Raw genomic sequence first — 19,510 nt, forward strand, 5'->3', positions numbered from 1 at the left:
TTCTGCTTTAACAGTCACCAATGCCCATATCTTCCTTGGCAATTGCAGGGGCAAAATACCGACTGACTAATTAAACCAAGAATCAAAAATACAATCAACTTATAATGAAAAAGTGATCATTAAGAATTTCTCCAATGCAATTGTCATCAAGGCATCTCAAGTTCTCAAAAGCAAACTACACCTAAAAAATAATCTAAAATTTAAATCCTATCATAATATCTATCCTTGCATAACCCTAATCATTGCATCTAATATAACATGAACTTAACCCTCACGCCAATTCTGATCACGCACCGATAGAATATTGTTGCTGGCTTATCAGCTGACCGGATCTGCCTCTTTATGAAATAGGCCCTCCCAAAGCTGCACATAGGGCATGTTGCTGCCAGAAAACAAACAGAAGGTTTAAAAGAGAAAGACAAGAAAATAAAGCAACGACAATAACAGCAAGAAGAGAGATCAGAGCGAAAATAACATTCCCAAAATTTTGTAAATGAATTTACTTTTTGATTATTTCTTGATTTGATCATCTTTGTGTAACATTCCGTCTCTTGAGATGTTATCTAATAAGTATTATTAATTAAAATTAAGGTGAATGAAGACCAAGAAGATGTTGGAGAGTATAAGGAAGTGAAGAGAAGAGTATAAAATAAAATAATATTTTTATAATAAAATAATGATGTTAAAATAAAGGAGAAGGTCAATTTAATAAGCAACACATAAAGGAGACTTTCTATTATTAAGTTTGACCGAAGTGGAGGAGAAACTATTGGAGGACATAATTGCATGAATTAAGAATGTCAAATTTATGAGAATCGATATTATTACAAGGTAAAAAGATTCAATTGCATGAAATAAGAATTGTAGTTTAATAATGAGGGATGCGATCGCATGGGATGAAAATGTGTAAATGGATAAAAAAAAGAATGGGATTAATTATGGAATGCAATTTATAATTGGGCAACTTCTGGAGATCTTGTTGAGCTGGATTTAAGCCACCAAGGTAAGAGTTAAGATGCTTGAATATTAAGCATAAATTGTGGTTTAAGTTGCTAGTTGAGAATGTAGGAAAGCTGGTTCAAGTTTAATAAATGAATTCTGCAATTTTGAATGTCAGTAAAATTAAAGAGGCCGTGTTGTGTATTTATATGCTAGGAAAGCTTAAGAAAATTTATTTGGGAAGCTCAAGTATATGTGCTGGGAGGTTGAAAGATTAACATATTGAAGCTCAAAGAGCTGTTGATGGCAAAGGATGGTAATTTGGCTGCTGGTGGAAGTCACACCATCAAGGTGAGTGGGTGTGCCTATTTCCAATATGTGTTTTGATATAAACATATAAGTATATATACGTCAAGCATATTTTACTGCACATTGAGGTCACATAAGCAGATTTGTGCTAACATGTTTGAATGCCGAATTGGAGATTTAAAGAATCCTGCTTTCAAGATGGTTATACACACATACACATATGTAAAATGATTTTCGAAGCTGGGAAACAAGCACTTGACATGTTGAACCTCGAATTATGCCAAAAGAAGCAATTATTAATAGAGCCATGCTAGGCTGTCCCCTGAATTATATTCGGTTTTCATTAGTATGAGATACATGCTTGCTCTCCATTAATGGTTTGCAATTCCAATTATTTTAAATGTGCGTTTGGGAAGCATGAGCTGGTAGTTGAAATAGGTTCTGATTTGTGACGTTGGCTTGAAAGAGCAAATTTCATTACTGTGATTTTGAGCAGCATGAGCTGCTGAATTAGAATGTATTTGTTAAAATTAGAGTCTGATCTTGAAATGGATTTGAAAGATCAACAGTATATGTATGCTATTACTATATATGCTGATTCTATGAAATGGGGAAAACAAGCCCTTGAATTCCATAACTTGTTTCAATCAAAATGCATGTTGTTATTGCCATAGGGGCTTTTCCTTGAGAATTTCCAACTTGTTTAAGGGACACTTAGAATTATGAAAGGTACACGAGGTATTGTGCAAACTATGATTTCAATGAGCATTGACATGTGCATAGCATTGTTTTAAATATTAATACCATGGCATGTGTTTTGAATGTTGGAACTTAACATCATTTTACATGTTTTTACAATCGGTTCTGGGAGCATAATAAATGATTTATGGGCTGCTTGCCATATATGTTTGTGATTTATTGAATTTGACATGTGCTCATTTCTATGTTAAATGCTTTGCGGCATTAATGGTTATAAATTTATATGGCATGCTTTGGAAATGCATCTGGATTTAAATATTGGTTCTGAACCATATTAGAACCCCCTGATTTAGTGACCATATTTTTAAGTGAAAACTACATCGGGTTTAGGTCTTGTTGTTACGGCAGTAGGCATAACGTTTGTGCACAAAGCTAAGACTCTAGCTAGAGGAAGGATTACTCCGTCGGTAGCTACGGCACCATACGAGAGGGCTTACAGTAGACGAGAAACTCCTACCGGGTTTATGGTGGACGAGACATTCCCACTGGGTTGATGGTAGACGAGGCATTCCTACCACAGAGTACGCTAATTATTATTTACTCCGTCAGTAGCTATGGCACTGTACGACAGGACTTACAGTAGACGAGAAATTCCTACCGGGTTTATGGTGGATGAGACATTCCCACCGGGTTGATGGTAGACAAGGCATTCCTACCACAGAGTACTCTAATTATTATTTACTCTGCCGGTAGCTACGGCACCGCACGTAAGCGTTGCGGTAGATGAGGCATTCCTACAGGGTGTGGCCAAGTCCCTTGGTTTTTCTATTTTGACCAACACAAGGCTTAGTGCTTTACTACAAAATCTGATTTACTGATGAAATGACTGGCTTAATGTTTTAAATTGATGTAAATCATGTTTACCACGGCATTGAGTTCATATACACACTGATAGTGATATTGCACATGGCATGGCATCTATTTAAGTGAACTTATAATTAGCCTGCCACGCATATTTGATTTCTATTTGATTCATAAGTCATGGTTTGATTTATATAAGCTTTTGGAGTTGAAATGCTGGTTTTATATGTTAGAGCGGGGGGAATTTATTGTGCAAATGCATCGGGCAGGTTTTTAAGTAAAAGCTTTAGCAATTGACCTCTGCCACATTTGAACAGAAACAGAATTGATTTATGGCCAAGGATTGACCCTAAACCCTTACCTTGGCTCTTGATTTGAGAAAAATGAGGGCTTTTCAAAGGGTTTTAACACATGTATTCTTCCTATAAGTCTTATACAAGAACGTGCATGCCTTGTGCTTAATTTTGCACTGTGTTCTCAATGCATGCATTGATTTTTCGTTTGCATTATGTCATTGTTCATTTTGGACCCTCATTTCTGATTTTTTATTTCATCAAATATTCAGCCTTGTTGCTTGTTTTCCCTCTTCACTCACTCACTTGAGTTATGAAAGTCAAAGACACCCCAATTAATTGATGTGCAGGTCTGTAAGTAGTTGGGGCCTCCGGTTGAAAAGTGAGTGGTTGTTTTTGGCATCCAATAGCTCTTCACTTTCCGAGTCAACTCCGCTGGTCAAGTTTTGAGTATGCGTGGCTATTTTAAAGCCGGTTCTTGGCCCGTAGTTGTAGCCAATGTATGGCACAGAGGACTCGACTATGTAAAATTATTATTGTTGGATACTCAACTTTAAAGCACACGTAGTGCTGTTTTGTATTCATGCCTTGGACATAGGCTTTGTTAATGTTGGATAAAGATAAGATTTTAAAGTCCTATGAATGAATATATAAATACTTACATGATGGAACATGTTTATATGAAATTTAAAATATACTGATGTTGTGGATTGAAGCTTTAAATATCCATATTATGGTAAAGTGAATATTTGAGGCTTGTTAGGTCCTGTGGGCTTGCCTATAGGGCCTATGTGCCGGTAACGGCACAGGGTTGGGACGTTACATTCTGCAATGATGGTCCGTGTTCATTTAAACTTGTTTTGTCCGATATTACTCAATCTGAATCCCCAAAGTTATGAACCTGTTTGATTTGGGGTAGGCAAGCCATGGCAGGGCATTCCTGTTTACCCATGTCCAAAACGTTGTTGATGGTCCTGAGGAGGATCGGCAGCTTATCATCGGTCTCTATACTGTGACAGATGTTTACTGCTCTGATTGTGGAGAGTTATTGGGTTGGAGGTATATAAAAGCTTATGAGGAATAACAGAAGTACAAGGCAAAATTGCGTTGGAAAAATTCAAGATTGACAAGGAGAGTTGGTAGCCCCTGGATTTTTCTCGTATTATTGTTGATGCAAGTCATTTGATGTTTTTAACCTGTTCATTTCTGTACAGGAGATTCTTTTCCATTGAATGTTTGTGGTGTTAAATTTTCAATAAGCATCGAAACATGGGCAGTCAATGCCTTATCTTCTCTGTGTTCCTATCTTATACGCTGGTCCTTAAGCTTGATTTTAAGGTTCCTGGTTACTCAAGTATGTTCCACCTGGTGTTAACAGATCATGATGTTGCCTTCATAGCTGAGTTTATTGATCACTTTTTCTACCTGGTTGGAAGCCCCCGTTTGATTATCCCTCGACTGGAACTGCGAGTCCCTTTGGTGAGTTTTCAGTTTCCAGAAACTGCAAAACCTCAATGGCATGCCCATGGGATTCGGTGCTAACTAGTGATCCTGCAGTGATCTTTGCGAAAGACATTGTCTCTGGTCTAAATACAAGCCTCCAAGGAGGTGTCATTCAAGCCTAAGATGGTTTTCATAACGAGTATCATTCTTCTATGGAAGATCAAGAGTCACATGCATCAGTTGTTTCAGAGATACTGGTTGAGGAGACTTCCACTAAGAATGCTAGATCCACTGAGGCTGCTGATTCGAATATAAATGGAATCTCTAAAGATTTTGGAGGATGTATCTCTGAACAAGACCTTCAGGACACTTATTGTGATGAATGCAACTCGAGAAGAAATGATAGCAGTGCTGAAGAGTGCATACCAGTTAATGAATTTGTGAAGAGTTCAGGGTTTTCCTAAGCAGAGAATCAAATGTTATGTGCTTGCCAAGTAGCCGCTCATCCCCTATAACAGTGGACAAAGATCTGGATGTTAAATTAAAGCTGGAGCTTGATGCATTAGAGGCACAGTATCAAAATTGGTGTCGAGCTTTTTAGGAGGCATTGAAGGTCTCCGGTTCGAGTTTGGGCGATGCCACTACAGTGTTTTCTGTCAAATCTTTTAGCAAAAAGTGGACAACAAAATTGGAAGAGAAAAAAATTTACGCCATCGCCGGGATCAAACCCAGGTCACCCACATGTCAGGTAAGAATACTTACCACTCTACGATGACAACCTTACTGAGTTTTGTCAGTCATACAAATTTCGAGACTAGTAAGCACTCCTTGCATGTAAAAGAATATGAAATAATACTCAAAAAAAAACTTTTGTATTATTTAAAAAATTTAAATAAATTTTTATGTTTCTATTTGATTCAATTGAGAGGAAATAATGGTATCATCATATGGTATCAATATACCATGTTATTATCCATTATAATATGTCAACATATTAAATTAATACCAATCAACATTATATACAAAATTATAATTGATATTTTAACTAAATCAATCATTAGATATAAAATTTTATTTTATTTAAAATAAAAATATATAAATTTATTTGAACAAAATAAAATGATAAGAATTTATTTAAATTTCTTTTAAGATATTATGCCAAGAATAATATATATCCAACTCCCATCTTTTTATTATTCTTGTATATGTAGGGAGTGGTGAACATTTGTTTTGTAGTTTTGCTTGAGTGAAAAAATCAACAAAGTCCCTTATAGTATGGTGGTAAGTATTCCTGTTTGTCAACGGCACCTCCTTTTTTCTCTTCCAATTGTCTGTTTTTAAGTTTAAGTACGATAAAAAGCTGGACATATATAAACTTTTGTGAACATAAGAGCGCCTAATACTAAGAGATTTACATTTTATTATTTCAAGAAAGATTGACTTCCGTTCCTCTCTTCTTTATCATGTAAATATTTCTCAGAGGCAATTAAGCTTAACCAATCTGCCGACAAGAAAAAGCAAATTATGTGTGTATATTATAAATAAAGGAAGGGTACTGAAATGTATTATATGCTTGATCTTATGAGAATATCAAATATGGAATGATACCAGACCTATTGATGATGGGTACTTGCTTCTTGAAGGTTGCTCTGCATTGGTTGGCCGAGATATGGGCGAGAGGGAGGCAGACTTACAAGCTGAAGCACGCTAATTGGTTGCTCTTCTCCAAGGAATGGGAACTGATTCAACACTTGCTGTTGCTTCTCTTCCAGCATATTTGCTTCAATTGGAACTTGTTGCTGCCTTGATGACGCCTGCTTCTCCTCTATCTGATTAACAACAAATACCACATAACTGTTACTTATGTTACAGCTTTTACAAGCTATACATTGATCTTTTCCAAGGTAATTAATTTTTAGACCATGTACTCACCCAATGGCAAAGTTGGTTGTTTTCCACTTCCATTTTTTCAACCTAGACATATATTCACAGAAAGGACAAATTAAAATTGTAAATCTTAACTAGGTTCTAATTAATAACATTGATGGTGCATGCACACACCAGGCAAGGTTTAGTCTTACATTTCTTTCTAGATTGTCCATTTGCAGTTTCAAGAGCTGCTCCTGTGCGATAAGATTATGTAAAAGGTAAGAAGATGTTCTCTTAATACCAAATCCAAGCCATCTCCTTTCCAATTGTAATTAACTACGATCATTTAATAGCAGATTCTTCAACATTTTGTATCTGTTCACACACTCATAATAATGAGAAAGAAGGGAACAAAAGAGAGGGGGGGGGGGGGGGGGGGGGAGGATACCTTCCTAGCTCGGACCTTGTTAATTGAGTATTCCAGTTGCTGTTCAAGCTCTTCTAAATCCTCAATTTTTAACGAATTCAACTCACTGCCATTGAGGTGGTTCAAGCTAAGTTCCAAACAATGGCTTTCTCCTCTTAGTTTCTCAGACATATTTTGCTGCATTTTCATGTTTAGAACGAAGATCATCAAAATTCAAGTTTGATATCCAAATGTTTAAATGTTGATTAACTGAGAAGGATTTACCAAACCACTCTGTTGAGGAGTTTGAGTCCCTTTGGCAAGTTTATATCTTTCTATGATTTGTTCCATGCTGTAGGATATAAAGAAAATGATCATCTTCAAACAAAATGAAGTATCTTCATGAGATGGATAACAGTAGTTAAAGAGGAAGAAACATAACAATGAAGATTAAAGAGAGTGTGAAACAAAAGTACTGGAACCTTAGTGGTTGAGTGCAGTAGTCAAACAACTCCCCAGTGCTTGAGAAGATAATGAGCCCAATTTCGGCATCACAAAGCACAGAAACTTCATGGGCTTTCTTAAGCAAACCTGCTCGAAATTTTGAGAATGTAACTTGCCTGTTAGTTGTGTCCTCAATCAACTTCATCTCTATCTTGCTACGCCCCATGATTGCACTATACTTCCTCTTTCTTATCAGAGAGATATAGAGATTTGAGATCAGGCAGAAGGCTTGCCCCTTTTCTGTGATAAGATTTTCGGTCAATGACTCAAAACAAAAATTAGACCAAACACCTATCCAGTAATTAACTTAAGACTAACTTTGAAGGCAGACCCTTTTGGTGGATTTTAAAAATGGGCTGCTTGGCTTGCTCGTAGAATCTGTTAGGATCACGGAAAAAGGAAGAAGAGAAGTTCTGTTTTTTGCTGTCAGGCTAAATGCTGAAGAAGTGTAACGTTGGGTTAGGCTAGGTTTCTGAGTTTTTACTTTAAACTTAGCTTAACCACTTAGACATGCAGATTGTCATGTGAGTCGTCAGATAGAGATCGCTGATATATATCATGATGATGAAGCCATTTACAATCCTATTAATTCAAAGAAAAAACTCTGACAATATAGAGAGAGAGAGAGAGCTTTGGAGTTCCATGGCGGTGAGTAGGGGCGGAAGGTGCTTATTCTGTGAACAACTTAATTGTCCAAATTCTATGTTCCCGGCCAAAGCAAACAGAGTGATGGCAATAAGAAAACCAGTATTCTTGTTTTGACATTAAGATTAGTACACTTTCTTTTTCCTCCCAAAACTTTCTTTTTAGTATTAGTATATATATATTCTTCTCATAGTAATCCTTTCTTTGTCATGCATGCTGAAGCTCTGTGATGTTATACGCAAGAAGATTAATTATTCATCCAAAAAGGTTTACGAGATAAAAAAGAGGGGTTAAGTCATGTGGGAATGCTTATGGTTTTCAAGTAATTAAGAGCAAACGAAACTTAGCTAGCTGTTTGAATATTGTCAAAATTGCCTGAAGCAAAATTGTGACTCTTTTTCGTAATAGGGAAAGGCTAATTGGGCTTAGCATTGGTTAGAAAACCTCGACCACAAGGAAGAACCTTGGACCAGACCTGCTGGAGATTAAAAGACCAAAATTGATTCAATATTTCATTTGAACAATATTTTATGCAACAAATTCAATGTGGAATTTTGTTAGGACCAGATTAAACAAATGGATCCAAACTGATTTTGTTTCTTTGCAATTTTTAAGGTCTAATTTTCTACCTAGTGGAAAATAAGGCAAAAGGTGTGATCCCCATGGCATACAAAGGCAAAAATCACCATTCTAATTGCCTTCACGCGTCGAAGGAAAAGATAACAAATTGAGGCTTTGAAACATTGTAATTTCATCAAGGGCATGGTGGTGTTGTTTTTTCTTTGATAGAGATTGGAGGTTTGTTTCATGTCCACTTCAACCTTTTCAGTTTAACATAACCCTTTCAGTTCCAGTCCATTTGAATTATCAAAACTCTTAATCTCTCTTTTCTCTCTCTGAATCTGTAAGAGCATGAGCATATCATCCAATATGGGCTCTCTATCTCTTTTCTTTCATAGGAAAGAATCTTTCTGTCTATTTCTGGCTAGTTTGACCAAGCTGCACCATATTTCTTTGCTGAATTCTGGATGGTGGATCCACATTTATTAAGCGTGTTAGTTTCAACAATCTGCTTCTCGTCCCTTCTGACTTGAACATCTAGTCGACTTCATCAAATGGGTGGGAATGCTTTTTGGACATCTGATGCTAACATAAACATGATGACCTAAATTTGTTGGTTTGCAAGTGAGAAAACCATCTGTCATCTAATTCAGAACCACATATGAAATATAATTAACCATTTCTTTGTTTAATCTTCATACAAATATACAATCATTATGACCAAAACTAAGGTGGTGATGGTGGTGTGGTCGAGAGATTGAGAGGTTCACTTTTGTATGGATGCTCCCCCCTGTAAAACCTTAAATATGATAACCGTGACAACTTTCAATACTATGAACTGCAAACAGGTGTGCTTGGGAATTGGGCAGCGAGGAAGCATGGCTTTGTTCCAAGGATCGCAAAGTTTAACAACTCTAAAGGTGTAGAAAATTATGTACATGTATCTTCTAACGTCACAACGCTAGACATGCGACAGAATAAAGAGCACCACGATCATGTAGAATTCTTATAAAGAATCCTTAAAGCCCACGTTTGAGAACGGTAACTCTGCTGTTTGATTGAATCCGATATTGAGGAAAAAAGAAATATCCAAAGTCACGGAGCTATCTTTGTCTCAATTTATCATTGCTAATTATGTTGAAAGGAGAAAGAAACATTAGAAAATATGTACTCTACTTGCAGGAGTCTTTGAAACTACCATTCATCATACAACTTGACACTATCAACTTCTTCAGACTAGTTTAGCTCCACAAAAAGGCTGGCCTGAGGATGTAATCCTGCCTCTTTCAATGACAAGGAGCGCTTCTCTGGACCATAAGCAACTCGAGGGAAGTTGGACACAAGGCTGTAATCCTCAACTTCTAAGCAACCCAAAGAATCAACATAGTCATAAAGTGATTGGATTGTCACCGTACAGTGAAACCTCCTTTCTTTGCGTTCACCAGTAGGAAAGCGTACCAAAACCTGATTTGCCAACAGAACATGCACACATTTAACTTGGAAATCAATAAAATAAATTGTGTCAATAGGGAAACTTGAAAAAAGCAGGGGATCAGGGAGAAGGGAAAAAAAATAAAATGTTACGGTCATATCATTGCAAGTTTGCAACAGAATGACAGATCATTTGAACTAAGATACAAAAGGTGCTTAAACCAGCATAACTAGAACTAAAAACAATTAAGCAAATCCAAAGAAGGAAATTACTTGTGTAACATTTGGTCCTTTCTCAGGTTCATCACCAATTGACAAGGCTTTCTCTTGCTGCATTCTAGCTCGGGCTGCCTCTTTTTCAGCAGCTTCACGTGCTGCTCTTTCACGAGCCTCTTCTTCTTCCTTACGTTTCAGCTCAGCTTCTGCAGCTTCCCTTTCCAGACGTTCTTGCTCCTCTCTCCTCTGCCGTTCCCTAGCCTAATGTCATAAAAGGAGTGACAAGGTTAAGATAGAGGAATATCATCAGTCAAATGACACTTTTTTAAAGCAATAAATCCTATTAGTGAGAAAAAGAGGATTATAGGTTTTCATTTTTAATCTTGGAATATCATGATAGCAATGAAGAAAAAATGAAGTATGTCATCTGGCCCAAATGAAGTAAACATTACTAAAGCAACTAAGATTAAAAAAGCAGCCTACTTGATCAGCTTCAAGTGCTGCTTGGTAAGCAGCATCTTGCTCCTCCCTTAAGCGCATGTTGTTTCTTCTCTCTTCTGCATCCAACCTTGCTGCAACAAGGACAGGGGCACTTTCTTCAAGCACTCTCTGTAGCATCATGAGCATTTCTTCAGGAGATTTTGGTCCCTCAACCTGCAGAGAAAGAGAATAGTTCATTGTAATACTCAATAGGCAAGACCACCATTCACAATATTGGCATTCCTGGGGTTCTGTACATTCTGAAGTAAAGGGCAAAGAGACCAAGGTTCAAGAAAGAGGTAACTTCATGCAGCATCTACTATAAAGCTGGAGCGAGTGCATGTGGGAAACTAAAAGTTAGTCAAGATGAGCTAAAACTGCTTGCTTTTTAACTGCAGAATCTTTTGCCTTCTCTTTTCTAAGAGTTCCTCTCAAATAGCTTCAGATATGAAGGTAAAATTCCTAACAAGAACAATACTTAGTGAAATGAGCAAAAAGATATTTTCATCACATAGCATATAGTTATGCTGCTATTGGTGATCATCACCCATAATCAACTAGTATAAATTAATACAATTGGCAGCTTTGTGTCAAGCCTCTTAAATCCTCATTCAAAATTTAGGTGGAATGTAAAATAAGACAATGCTAATAAAAGTATATAAACCTGACTTGTAAAAGAGAACAAGTTTAGACACACACTATCACAAAGAGATAAACTCATTCAATCAACCATTTATAATGGCAAGTCAAGGGAAAGCAAACTGAAAGTTGAAGATAATGTCGAATGCTACTAAAGTTTCAAATAAGTTTTCTAAAACATATACAAGCAAACATAATTAACATGTAATTTGTAATGAAGGAAGCATGATTTAGGTTTAGGCTGCATCTCAAATGCAAAGAAACTAAAAGGTACTACCAGACAGAAGTATGATATAAGTCTCAAAATGACTTATGACAGGATATGGGGAGCTGGTAGCTGGAATACCAAATATCAAATAAGATAAGCTTCATTTTTTTTTTTTTTTGCTCAGTCAAAATAAGAAGATTTGTTAGATGAAAGAAAATACAAAATGATTCATAACAGAGAAAAGATTATTTATTCAGCAATTTCTTTTCTTTAACAAATAATGATATGCATAGTTTTTGGCCATGTAAAACTTAACTTCCTGTCTGAGTAAATCAATATGCCTAGTATTGACAATTACATCTAAGCAGAACCACCATGAAAAATTGACAATTAGATTGAAATCTCTGATTTTCATCCATTTATCCACTACCAATGTGATTAATTGCACTCATAAATTTATCTAAAAGCATGAACTATAGGTCAACTACAGTTTCTGACTTTTGCGAGAGGATAACCGATCACTGTGATCTTTCGCACTCAAAAACAGTAACAAATTACATTATCAACAATTTTATCCAAAACAGCAGAGAGAATTACAGGGTTGATACCTGTTGAAGAAGCGCGATCCTCTGATTAGTAGCGGGCATAACCACGGCACAAAACGGGAACCTGGAGGCTTTAAAGCTATTACTCATCTTGAAACCTTCACTAGCCCTAATGCTCCCGCCCCACGCCACGAAATTCTCATTCACAAAGGACCCCACGGCCTCCGAACACAACGTCTGTTCGCAGAATACAGGCGAATCCGGATGCTCCGGCGAGTGCAAATACACAAACAACAGCTTAAACGCGTTCCTCGACCTCTGCAACGCGTCCATGAAACCCTCGCCGACAAAATTCGGCCGCCTCGTTCCGTACTCTCTCTCAAAAGCCGCCACGAAATCCATCGCTTCAGAAGCCGCAGCTGAGACCGACACTAATCGTGCCGATGATTCCCCGCCCCGCCCCGATCCCAGCCCGATCATCCCAAGGGAATACGAAAGAACTCCGCCCGCTGCCCATAAGCCAAGCCCAACAGCGCCCGAAATTAAACCTATACTACCGGATATCACGGAGATCGGTAATGTAATGAGTTTCCACGCTAAACCGGGGGAGGGAGCGGCAACGAGACCAGAACCGGAGGCGGATTCGGTCCGGTTAAGTGATTCGCGAGGCTCTGAGTCAGAGTTAGCAGTTGAAGCGGAGTTTTGATTGGCGGAGGTGAAAGAAGAGATGGCGAGTTCGAGGTCCCAACCATGGGCCTGAAGGATCTCCGTACACAAATCGGGATCTTCGAGGCCCGTGATCGCTTGAAAATATGCCAATTTATCGGCTACATCAACCATTTCTCGACAATTTAACAAAATATAGGGTTTTTTTTTCTTACTCGCTAGAAATGAAGAATAAGAACAAGAAGAAGACGATGCGACTTTTCTTCCTTCTTGTTCGGGTGGGGCGGAGGGTTGAGTTTATTTACGTAAAAATGGCCTGGAATGTTCTGAGCAATGTTGGGGGTTCATAGATTGAGGAAGATCGGGCTCAAATGGTTTGGTATCGCCTACCAGAACTGGGCGGCAGAGTGTTGTGATATTACAAACCTACCATTGCCTTTTGCTGATGACTTCGACCTTGTCTCTTTGAGTTTTTAGTCTAAAACTTTTTAACGGTCATGAAACGACGCGTTGTGAGATATGCGAGTCGACGTCGTTTGGTGTTTGACTTCGTTGACAATACAATGAGAACGTTGCTTCCTCCGTTTTGGACCTGTCGACTGTTAAGGACTCAAGCGTGGACGGCCTTGACCCATGCAGATGGATTTGTAGGCCGAAATGCGGCATCACTACATAAGATATGTTTTTATACCAAAAAGAAAAGACCATGATCTTCAGTATCCCTTAACATTAGATATCATTATCATAATGTGGCAAAAAATTTTCTATTAATATCCATTTTCTTCATTAATTTTTTCCTTAATCTGTAAAAATTTATTTATCCAAATCTACATGTAAACTTATACGGCAGATCTACATGTTCATGTCATACAACATTCCCAACTCAAAAATTGTTAAGGGATAGTGAATAACTCATTACATTTCCTCAATCAAAACTTTTCCCTTGTTTTCTGCTTTATTCTCCCTTTTCGAAAAGCTTTTACTGCCTCCATAATCCATGAATGAACTCTTTTCTGCTTTTACCATGGCTCCTAAAGAAGACCATGCTTCCCCTGGTTGCTCATGAACCCAACACATAATGAAATGAACCTTCCTCTCAGCAAGCTTCAACTTGCTTTTGATTTCCGCTTTCCTCAACATTCTTGGCTTCTCGGATTTCAACTCCTTTTCCCCAGCCTGAATCATCCTTTGCAGATCAAAAAGCATACAGATTAAAGCAGGACCTCCAAGAGAAAGTAGGGTTGCTACATCATCAACAAGGGCCAATCCAAATTGCAAGCCACCAATATGCCTATAAGCTGGGGAGCAAGTTTGCTCCAAGCAATAAGACACAGCTTCCCGCACAGTTTCTGGCTGTCCAGCTTGACCCAATACACAGGATATACTCAATACCACCATTGCTGATCCTATGGCATCAGATTGCCATTCTCCATTGTAGACACGAAGTGTGAAGCAGTAGCTATACACAATGTCAACCAAATGAACAGCTAAAAGCGGAGATGGCTCTGTAGAAATAAGCTTGCGAAGTGAAGGGAGTGGAGTTTCAGGGCCAACAGGAATTCCACTTGATTCGTTGCTTTCTAGATCATCTTCTGGTGGCACTGATGCTTCCAGGTTGGCAATAGGTTGTACAAGCCGAGTTCCATCCCTACTTAGACAGATTGTTCCAGCAGCTGGGTTTAACCACCAAGGATCCCAGGGCTCAATCATCTTACTCAATTCTCCAGATGCCACAGCTTTTTGGAACCGCTTCTTCTCTTCAAGAGACAAATCATCAAAACTAACTTCACGTCCTGTAGAAAGAAAACAACAAATTAACTCGAATTTAAGTTCAAGCAAAAAGAACATAATCCGCAAGATAAATCAATGTAACATCAGATGAACAAATAAAACTTAGCATTTTGAATCTAATACCTGACAAAATCTTCTGAATAGTCTCATCGGAAAGAGTCGAATCTGCCAACAAAGAAAAGAAGAATTCAGATTACATTTTCATGGATAGACGATTCAATCAAGACTTGTTACAGGCAAGCTAACAAATCAAAGAAAAGTTCTTAAGAATTAAGAATAAAATACCATCATCATCTTCATCCAAAGTATGGGTTTCTTCCTCTGAATGAAACCGTTTCAGAATTTCAAGCATTTTCCGTTTAATTTCATCGTCAGGTTGCAGTTGCCGCAGCTCCTCAACGACATTTTCTCGCATAAATGATTCAGTACAGCGAAGACTATGAGACTGCAATAAAATTACCCAAAGAAAGGTACTTTTTGTTTCAATTCAAAATAATTAAAAAAAAAAAACAAATTCATCTCCGATTCAACGTTAAAGCGTGAAATTGAGGTTACCTTGTAGCAATGAAGAGAGCAGTAGCGGGAATTACATCGAGGGCAAGTGTATTGCGAGAATTGCTTCTGACACCTGCTTAAAATCAGTGGAAAATTGCGTAAAGATTAAACTTCACACATATAATTTAACATAAAAAGAAGAACTGAAAAGACTGAAGAAGAAAAAAGGAAGAACATACACATGGCAGATTACACGGGAAGGGGGATTCAACGGGGACGGATTGCAAAGGTTTTCTGACGTGAGGATTGTTTCCGCCATCTTTCAAATAACCCAACTGAAACCGATTCAATTCAAAAGGTTTTGATTTTGTTTTCAACTAAAAAACACAAGTAAAAACGAGGCTCGAAAACCCTAGAAGGATCCAGGAAGTTTTGGGCTGGATTTGAGCCTACAATTTCTTTTGGGGTTTGACCTAAACGACTTAATGTTTGGATTAATAGGCGATAAGATTGGGCCAAATAGGAAATTTTTACTTTTAAATTATAATATAACGCATATTTCTTGATGAATAAATTTTTACATATATAATGTATATACGTATGCATGTGTATATATATATGTATATATATATATATATACATGTATGTGGATGTACATGAAGCCTATGAGAAATATTGATGAAGATAATTTGAAGAAAAAAGGATTATTAAGTTTGAAAATCTTTCTTTTACTTCTTTTTTTTTTCTTTTTTACAGTATGGTTATGGATTAAAATCCGACCTAAAACTTTTGAAAAGATTACTGTTGCATTCACCAATCAAGCCATTCAAGCACAAAGCCTATGAGAGTTAATCAATGAGTCATTTAAGCATTGGCAAATAGGAATAGAGCGATTTCTTACTGTGATCCTGCTAACTTTTACTTGTTTTATTCAATCGTTTTACACCACCAGTTTATTTTGTTAATCTTTCTTACTATCTATGAATTCATTTTCACAAAAGAGAAAAATTACTACATTGTTAAGAATTCAGACCCTTTAAAAAGCCTTCATGGTTCCCTCAGATTGCTTTTCATCTGGTACAAATTTATCTTTCGTTTTGGTTTGCTTGGACTTGTCATCATGGGTTGCGAAGTCTGCTAACTTGGCTAGTTCTTTTACAGCACCAACAAGGGCTTCAATCCGCACAGCTATTTCAATTAGTATAGAAGCCAAAGTCACCACTGGTATGATTTCCATGAGAGGGACCGTGGCTGTTGCTTCCATGGATGTCTTCATTTTTTTGTTTTCTGGAATTGTTGATGGATTCAGCAGATAAGAAAGGGATTTTAAGTCATTCTGGAGTTCCTGCACTGCAGTGTTCATTTCTCCAACCAACAAATCTATAGTGGATGACTTCTTCATTGTCTTGACAGTTTCTGCTAGCTCTCTTATGGTGCTTGAAGAGCTAGAGCTCACTTTCAAGCAACTAATGCTGAGATGCTTCTTTATGAACTCAGCTGCCTGTTTAAATTGTAAAACAAGTGATCATGGCAGCCTGAATTAGTACTCTATTATATCATCATGGAACAAATCATCACAGATTAAATCAAGTCTTTGAACTTGGATGACCTGCTTTTCTGAATTGATGCAACTGCTGAGAGCCTCTATGCGGTAAGCACAACTGCGCATTGATGCCCCAATTTTCAGGTATTGTTTCCATGGGTGCCGGAAGTTGAACCGGCCATGGGAAGGCTCCCACCTAGCAAAATTTGCCTGTAGATGGAAAATATGCCAATATCCTATTCAGTTCAAAAATTACACGAGGTAGCGTTAACAGATTTATTTACTTTATTGGTCCTGTCACTTACCATAGATTCTTCTGATGCCTTGGAGCTTAGAACGCACTTGTAACCTTGCAATTTTTTATCAGCTTCTTCGTTGCTGTTGGTGCACTCCCCACGGTGATTAAAATACTGTGTTACACAACCTGAAACCATAATGGGCAAGATAGGTTCTTAGCTTGTCGAGTTGAAAAACATACTACCTATATTATGAACCAGAACTGCAGAAAAAGATGCACCAACCATCCAGGGAATCGGCAAGTTTGTCCATGTTACGAACAATCAGGCTATGTAGTTCCTGACCAGACCAAATGGGGCAGACAATCATGATTACAATAATGCACAATGAAGTTCCAATGATAATGGTGGATATTCTTTGATGGGCCTTGTCAAACAGTTTATCCACCCTATAGCCTGATACTGCAACGAAGCTGAAGGTGAGGATAAAGATCATGGCACCGTAATCAAACAGGGATTTTGCTGACGGAATGAGTCTAGAGAAGGTTGCTACGGAAGCTGAAGAAAGAATTAAAGATAACCTGGTTTAGCAATATGCAAATTATATATGATTACCTATCATAATTCATAAGCAAAGCCAGTATCAAGGTAACTCTACATACCTAGTAGGAAAACTGAGGCTCCCACAACAAAGGGCTCAAAACTCTCTCCTGATCGATTGGCAACCCAGTGGAGCCCAACAGCAAGAAATCCGGCTAGACAAGTTCCACAAACTCTGTTCAAACATTTGTAGAGGGTTGCGCCTGTGATGTGGTAAAGTTGAAATGTTCAGGTTAAATAACCTCCCTCTCAGGGTAAGAAAACGACAAGGTTTTGAAGAAGTTGGAAATATATACTTACCAACAGTTTGCTCAAATACTACTACAACTGTCATAACAGCCCACATAGCATTCCCTCCGACACCATCATACAAAGGCCTCATAAAGTAGAACAGTGATACAATTGCGAGTGCCAGTCCTACCTTAATGCAATGGATCAATTTTTTAGGATCATTAACCCCCATGTCCCATGCTCTCTTCAAAAACATCCACACTTTGAAAGCCAAGCCTGAAATCAGGCCTTTTATTCTTAGCCAAGCCTTTCTGGCAAGCCCTGTTTCTTGAACCAAAACCTCCGACGAGCCATCAGCCACCCTTATCCTCCACTCCACTCCCTCAAATACTTCCTTCCCATGAATCATCTTTTATGCTAGTCACGACAACAAATGTTTTTGGGAAATGGGATACGTTGAGATTATACAGAAACAATTGGTGCTATGTTGACGATAGGAAGCAAAGACTGCAAGGCACTGCAGAGAGGACCCTGCATGCAATGTTTGGCTGAGGCTTTGTTGATCCAAAGCAGTGTAACTATTGGATTATATAAAGGGGACATTTGAAAACTGATGTTGCTGATCTTTTCAAGAAAATGTAAACAAAATCAAAACCCAACTGCGCGGGATTCTAGAGGCAATTTCTTACTATTTTGGTAGGTAATAAGGTCGTGAAGTGGACACATAGTACAAGGTACTCTCCCTCTTGCAATTTTTAACTATGGAAATCATACATCTTTTATACCATTAATGTTGCTATCTCTTTTATAAAGTAAGCATGATTTAATAGCCGTAAATGCAATCGTCACCAAGCAACATTTATGCACAAAAAATCTTGTTACAAAATGAATGTCAATGAGGCATATCAATTGGAACAAAGTTGATAAATCTACTTGACATTCTGCCACTGGCTCCTGCCTAGCTCTCTGATCATGTTTAGTTAAACGTTCTGTGTATCTGCTGCACTTTGAAGTTTAGATATCAAGGTTTAGTCTTTCGTTTCGTTTCTAGGTAAAGTCGGCAAGCAAAATTAGTGCTCTTTCGTGATCTAGATGGTGAAAGATCTTTTGATGGCTTAAAACCAAATTTTATGTTGGGGAGCTGCTGTGTGCTGACATATTGTGTCCTAAATTGAAAAGCTAAACGTCACCTGCCCATGATTTAGGTCATAAAAGTATTAATTCTACCTCTTTGTTTAATTGTCCTGCTAAGTGGATCTCTGAATGGAATCCTCTCTGATCTGTCTCATGCAGATAAGAAAATTAGGAAACAGCACCAACCTTTAGATAAAGTATTTCAATATCCTGAGTTTTCGTAATCCGATCCTGGTACCTTCTGTACGTAGGTAATGACCTTGAACATATCAGTGCTAATGTGCCACTGCAATTCCTCCTAACCCTATCTTTGGGCTATGAAATAGTATACTAGAGTTAATGCAAAGGCTTGGTTTCTGAGCAAGTGACATCATGATCATCTTTGCATTGAATGCAGCATTCATTCTGCAACTTACCATGCCTCCGTAATCATCATCAACGTAGACTTTTGTTCACAGAAGAGGGGGAAAAAAAAACTGATGTGATGGTTTTCCTATGGGAAACAAACTACAATGTCCCGAAGATTTATTGCACATCATTAAGGAATAATTATGAGAAATGTTATAAACCTCAGGCCAAAGTGAATCAGTTACTCTTCTGCTATGTTAAATTGAGCATTGCAACTGCAACAAAACCTTCCCTCCAGTGATCTTCAACTAAAGTGGAGAGGCCAATATGAATCTATGAATTTTAATTAATATCATTAATTAATGAGAAGCAGGACAACGCATTCTTAAAATAGTACAGCCCAAGCATATAAAATGCC

General features: G+C 37.7%; 4 protein-coding genes across 4 annotated transcripts; all 4 read right to left on the minus strand.

The window, feature by feature from the left end:
- Positions 1 to 6,157: 6,157 nt before the first annotated feature.
- Positions 6,158 to 7,489, minus strand: LOC18606001 (MADS-box protein defh21-like). The gene is made up of 6 exons (XM_018117232.2): positions 7,302 to 7,489; positions 7,105 to 7,171; positions 6,862 to 7,017; positions 6,626 to 6,667; positions 6,477 to 6,518; positions 6,158 to 6,373 (listed from the first exon to the last, which is right to left on the minus strand). The coding sequence occupies exons 1-6, from the start codon at positions 7,487 to 7,489 to the stop codon at positions 6,158 to 6,160; spliced, it is 711 nt and encodes a 236-aa protein (XP_017972721.2).
- A 2,036-nt stretch (positions 7,490 to 9,525) lies between these two features.
- On the minus strand, positions 9,526 to 13,155 carry LOC18606002 (UBX domain-containing protein). Its single transcript, XM_007039373.3, has 4 exons — positions 12,112 to 13,155; positions 10,660 to 10,830; positions 10,234 to 10,437; positions 9,526 to 9,993 (listed from the first exon to the last, which is right to left on the minus strand). Exons 1-4 carry the CDS (start codon positions 12,886 to 12,888, stop codon positions 9,766 to 9,768), a joined length of 1,380 nt encoding a protein of 459 aa, XP_007039435.1. The 5' UTR covers positions 12,889 to 13,155; the 3' UTR covers positions 9,526 to 9,765.
- Positions 13,156 to 13,504: 349 nt separating this feature from the next.
- On the minus strand, positions 13,505 to 15,388 carry LOC18606003 (HIT-type Zinc finger family protein). Its single transcript, XM_007039374.3, has 5 exons — positions 15,240 to 15,388; positions 15,061 to 15,133; positions 14,791 to 14,950; positions 14,629 to 14,670; positions 13,505 to 14,507 (listed from the first exon to the last, which is right to left on the minus strand). The coding sequence occupies exons 1-5, from the start codon at positions 15,317 to 15,319 to the stop codon at positions 13,630 to 13,632; spliced, it is 1,233 nt and encodes a 410-aa protein (XP_007039436.3). The 5' UTR covers positions 15,320 to 15,388; the 3' UTR covers positions 13,505 to 13,629.
- Positions 15,389 to 15,924: 536 nt separating this feature from the next.
- LOC18606004 (aluminum-activated malate transporter 10-like) lies at positions 15,925 to 18,146 on the minus strand. Its single transcript, XM_018116767.2, has 6 exons — positions 17,680 to 18,146; positions 17,442 to 17,582; positions 17,065 to 17,337; positions 16,849 to 16,967; positions 16,610 to 16,753; positions 15,925 to 16,501 (listed from the first exon to the last, which is right to left on the minus strand). The coding sequence occupies exons 1-6, from the start codon at positions 18,017 to 18,019 to the stop codon at positions 16,037 to 16,039; spliced, it is 1,482 nt and encodes a 493-aa protein (XP_017972256.2). The 5' UTR covers positions 18,020 to 18,146; the 3' UTR covers positions 15,925 to 16,036.
- Between the last annotated feature and the right edge of the window lie 1,364 nt (positions 18,147 to 19,510).

The sequence above is a fragment of the Theobroma cacao genome, chromosome 3 (assembly GCF_053813885.1).
Source record: "Theobroma cacao isolate CCN51 chromosome 3, ASM5381388v1, whole genome shotgun sequence".
NCBI lineage: Eukaryota > Viridiplantae > Streptophyta > Magnoliopsida > Malvales > Malvaceae > Theobroma > Theobroma cacao.

Bases quoted from the DNA above. Each gene is read 5' to 3' on its own strand.
- LOC18606001 (XM_018117232.2), bottom strand. From the start codon at position 7,489: ATGGGGCGTAGCAAGATAGAGATGAAGTTGATTGAGGACACAACTAAC. The intron at 7,018-7,104 runs GTAAATCCTTCT...ATGAAAATGCAG, and splicing joins CTCCTCAACAGAGTGGTTTG to CAAAATATGTCTGAGAAACT. The intron at 6,668-6,861 runs GTATCCTCCCCC...CTTATCGCACAG, and splicing joins ACAAGGTCCGAGCTAGGAAG to GAGCAGCTCTTGAAACTGCA.
- LOC18606002 (XM_007039373.3), bottom strand. From the start codon at position 12,888: ATGGTTGATGTAGCCGATAAATTGGCATATTTTCAAGCGATCACGGGC. The intron at 10,831-12,111 runs GTATCAACCCTG...CTTTCTCTGCAG, and splicing joins GGATCGCGCTTCTTCAACAG to GTTGAGGGACCAAAATCTCC. The intron at 9,994-10,233 runs GTAATTTCCTTC...TTGGCAAATCAG, and splicing joins AAGGACCAAATGTTACACAA to GTTTTGGTACGCTTTCCTAC.
- LOC18606003 (XM_007039374.3), bottom strand. From the start codon at position 15,319: ATGGCGGAAACAATCCTCACGTCAGAAAACCTTTGCAATCCGTCCCCG. The intron at 15,134-15,239 runs GTATGTTCTTCC...GATTTTAAGCAG, and splicing joins TCCCGTGTAATCTGCCATGT to GTGTCAGAAGCAATTCTCGC. The intron at 14,671-14,790 runs GTATTTTATTCT...CTTTGTTGGCAG, and splicing joins TTTGGATGAAGATGATGATG to ATTCGACTCTTTCCGATGAG.
- LOC18606004 (XM_018116767.2), bottom strand. From the start codon at position 18,019: ATGATTCATGGGAAGGAAGTATTTGAGGGAGTGGAGTGGAGGATAAGG. The intron at 17,583-17,679 runs GTAAGTATATAT...ACCACATCACAG, and splicing joins AGTATTTGAGCAAACTGTTG to GCGCAACCCTCTACAAATGT. The intron at 17,338-17,441 runs GTATGTAGAGTT...TTCTTTCTTCAG, and splicing joins AGCCTCAGTTTTCCTACTAG to CTTCCGTAGCAACCTTCTCT.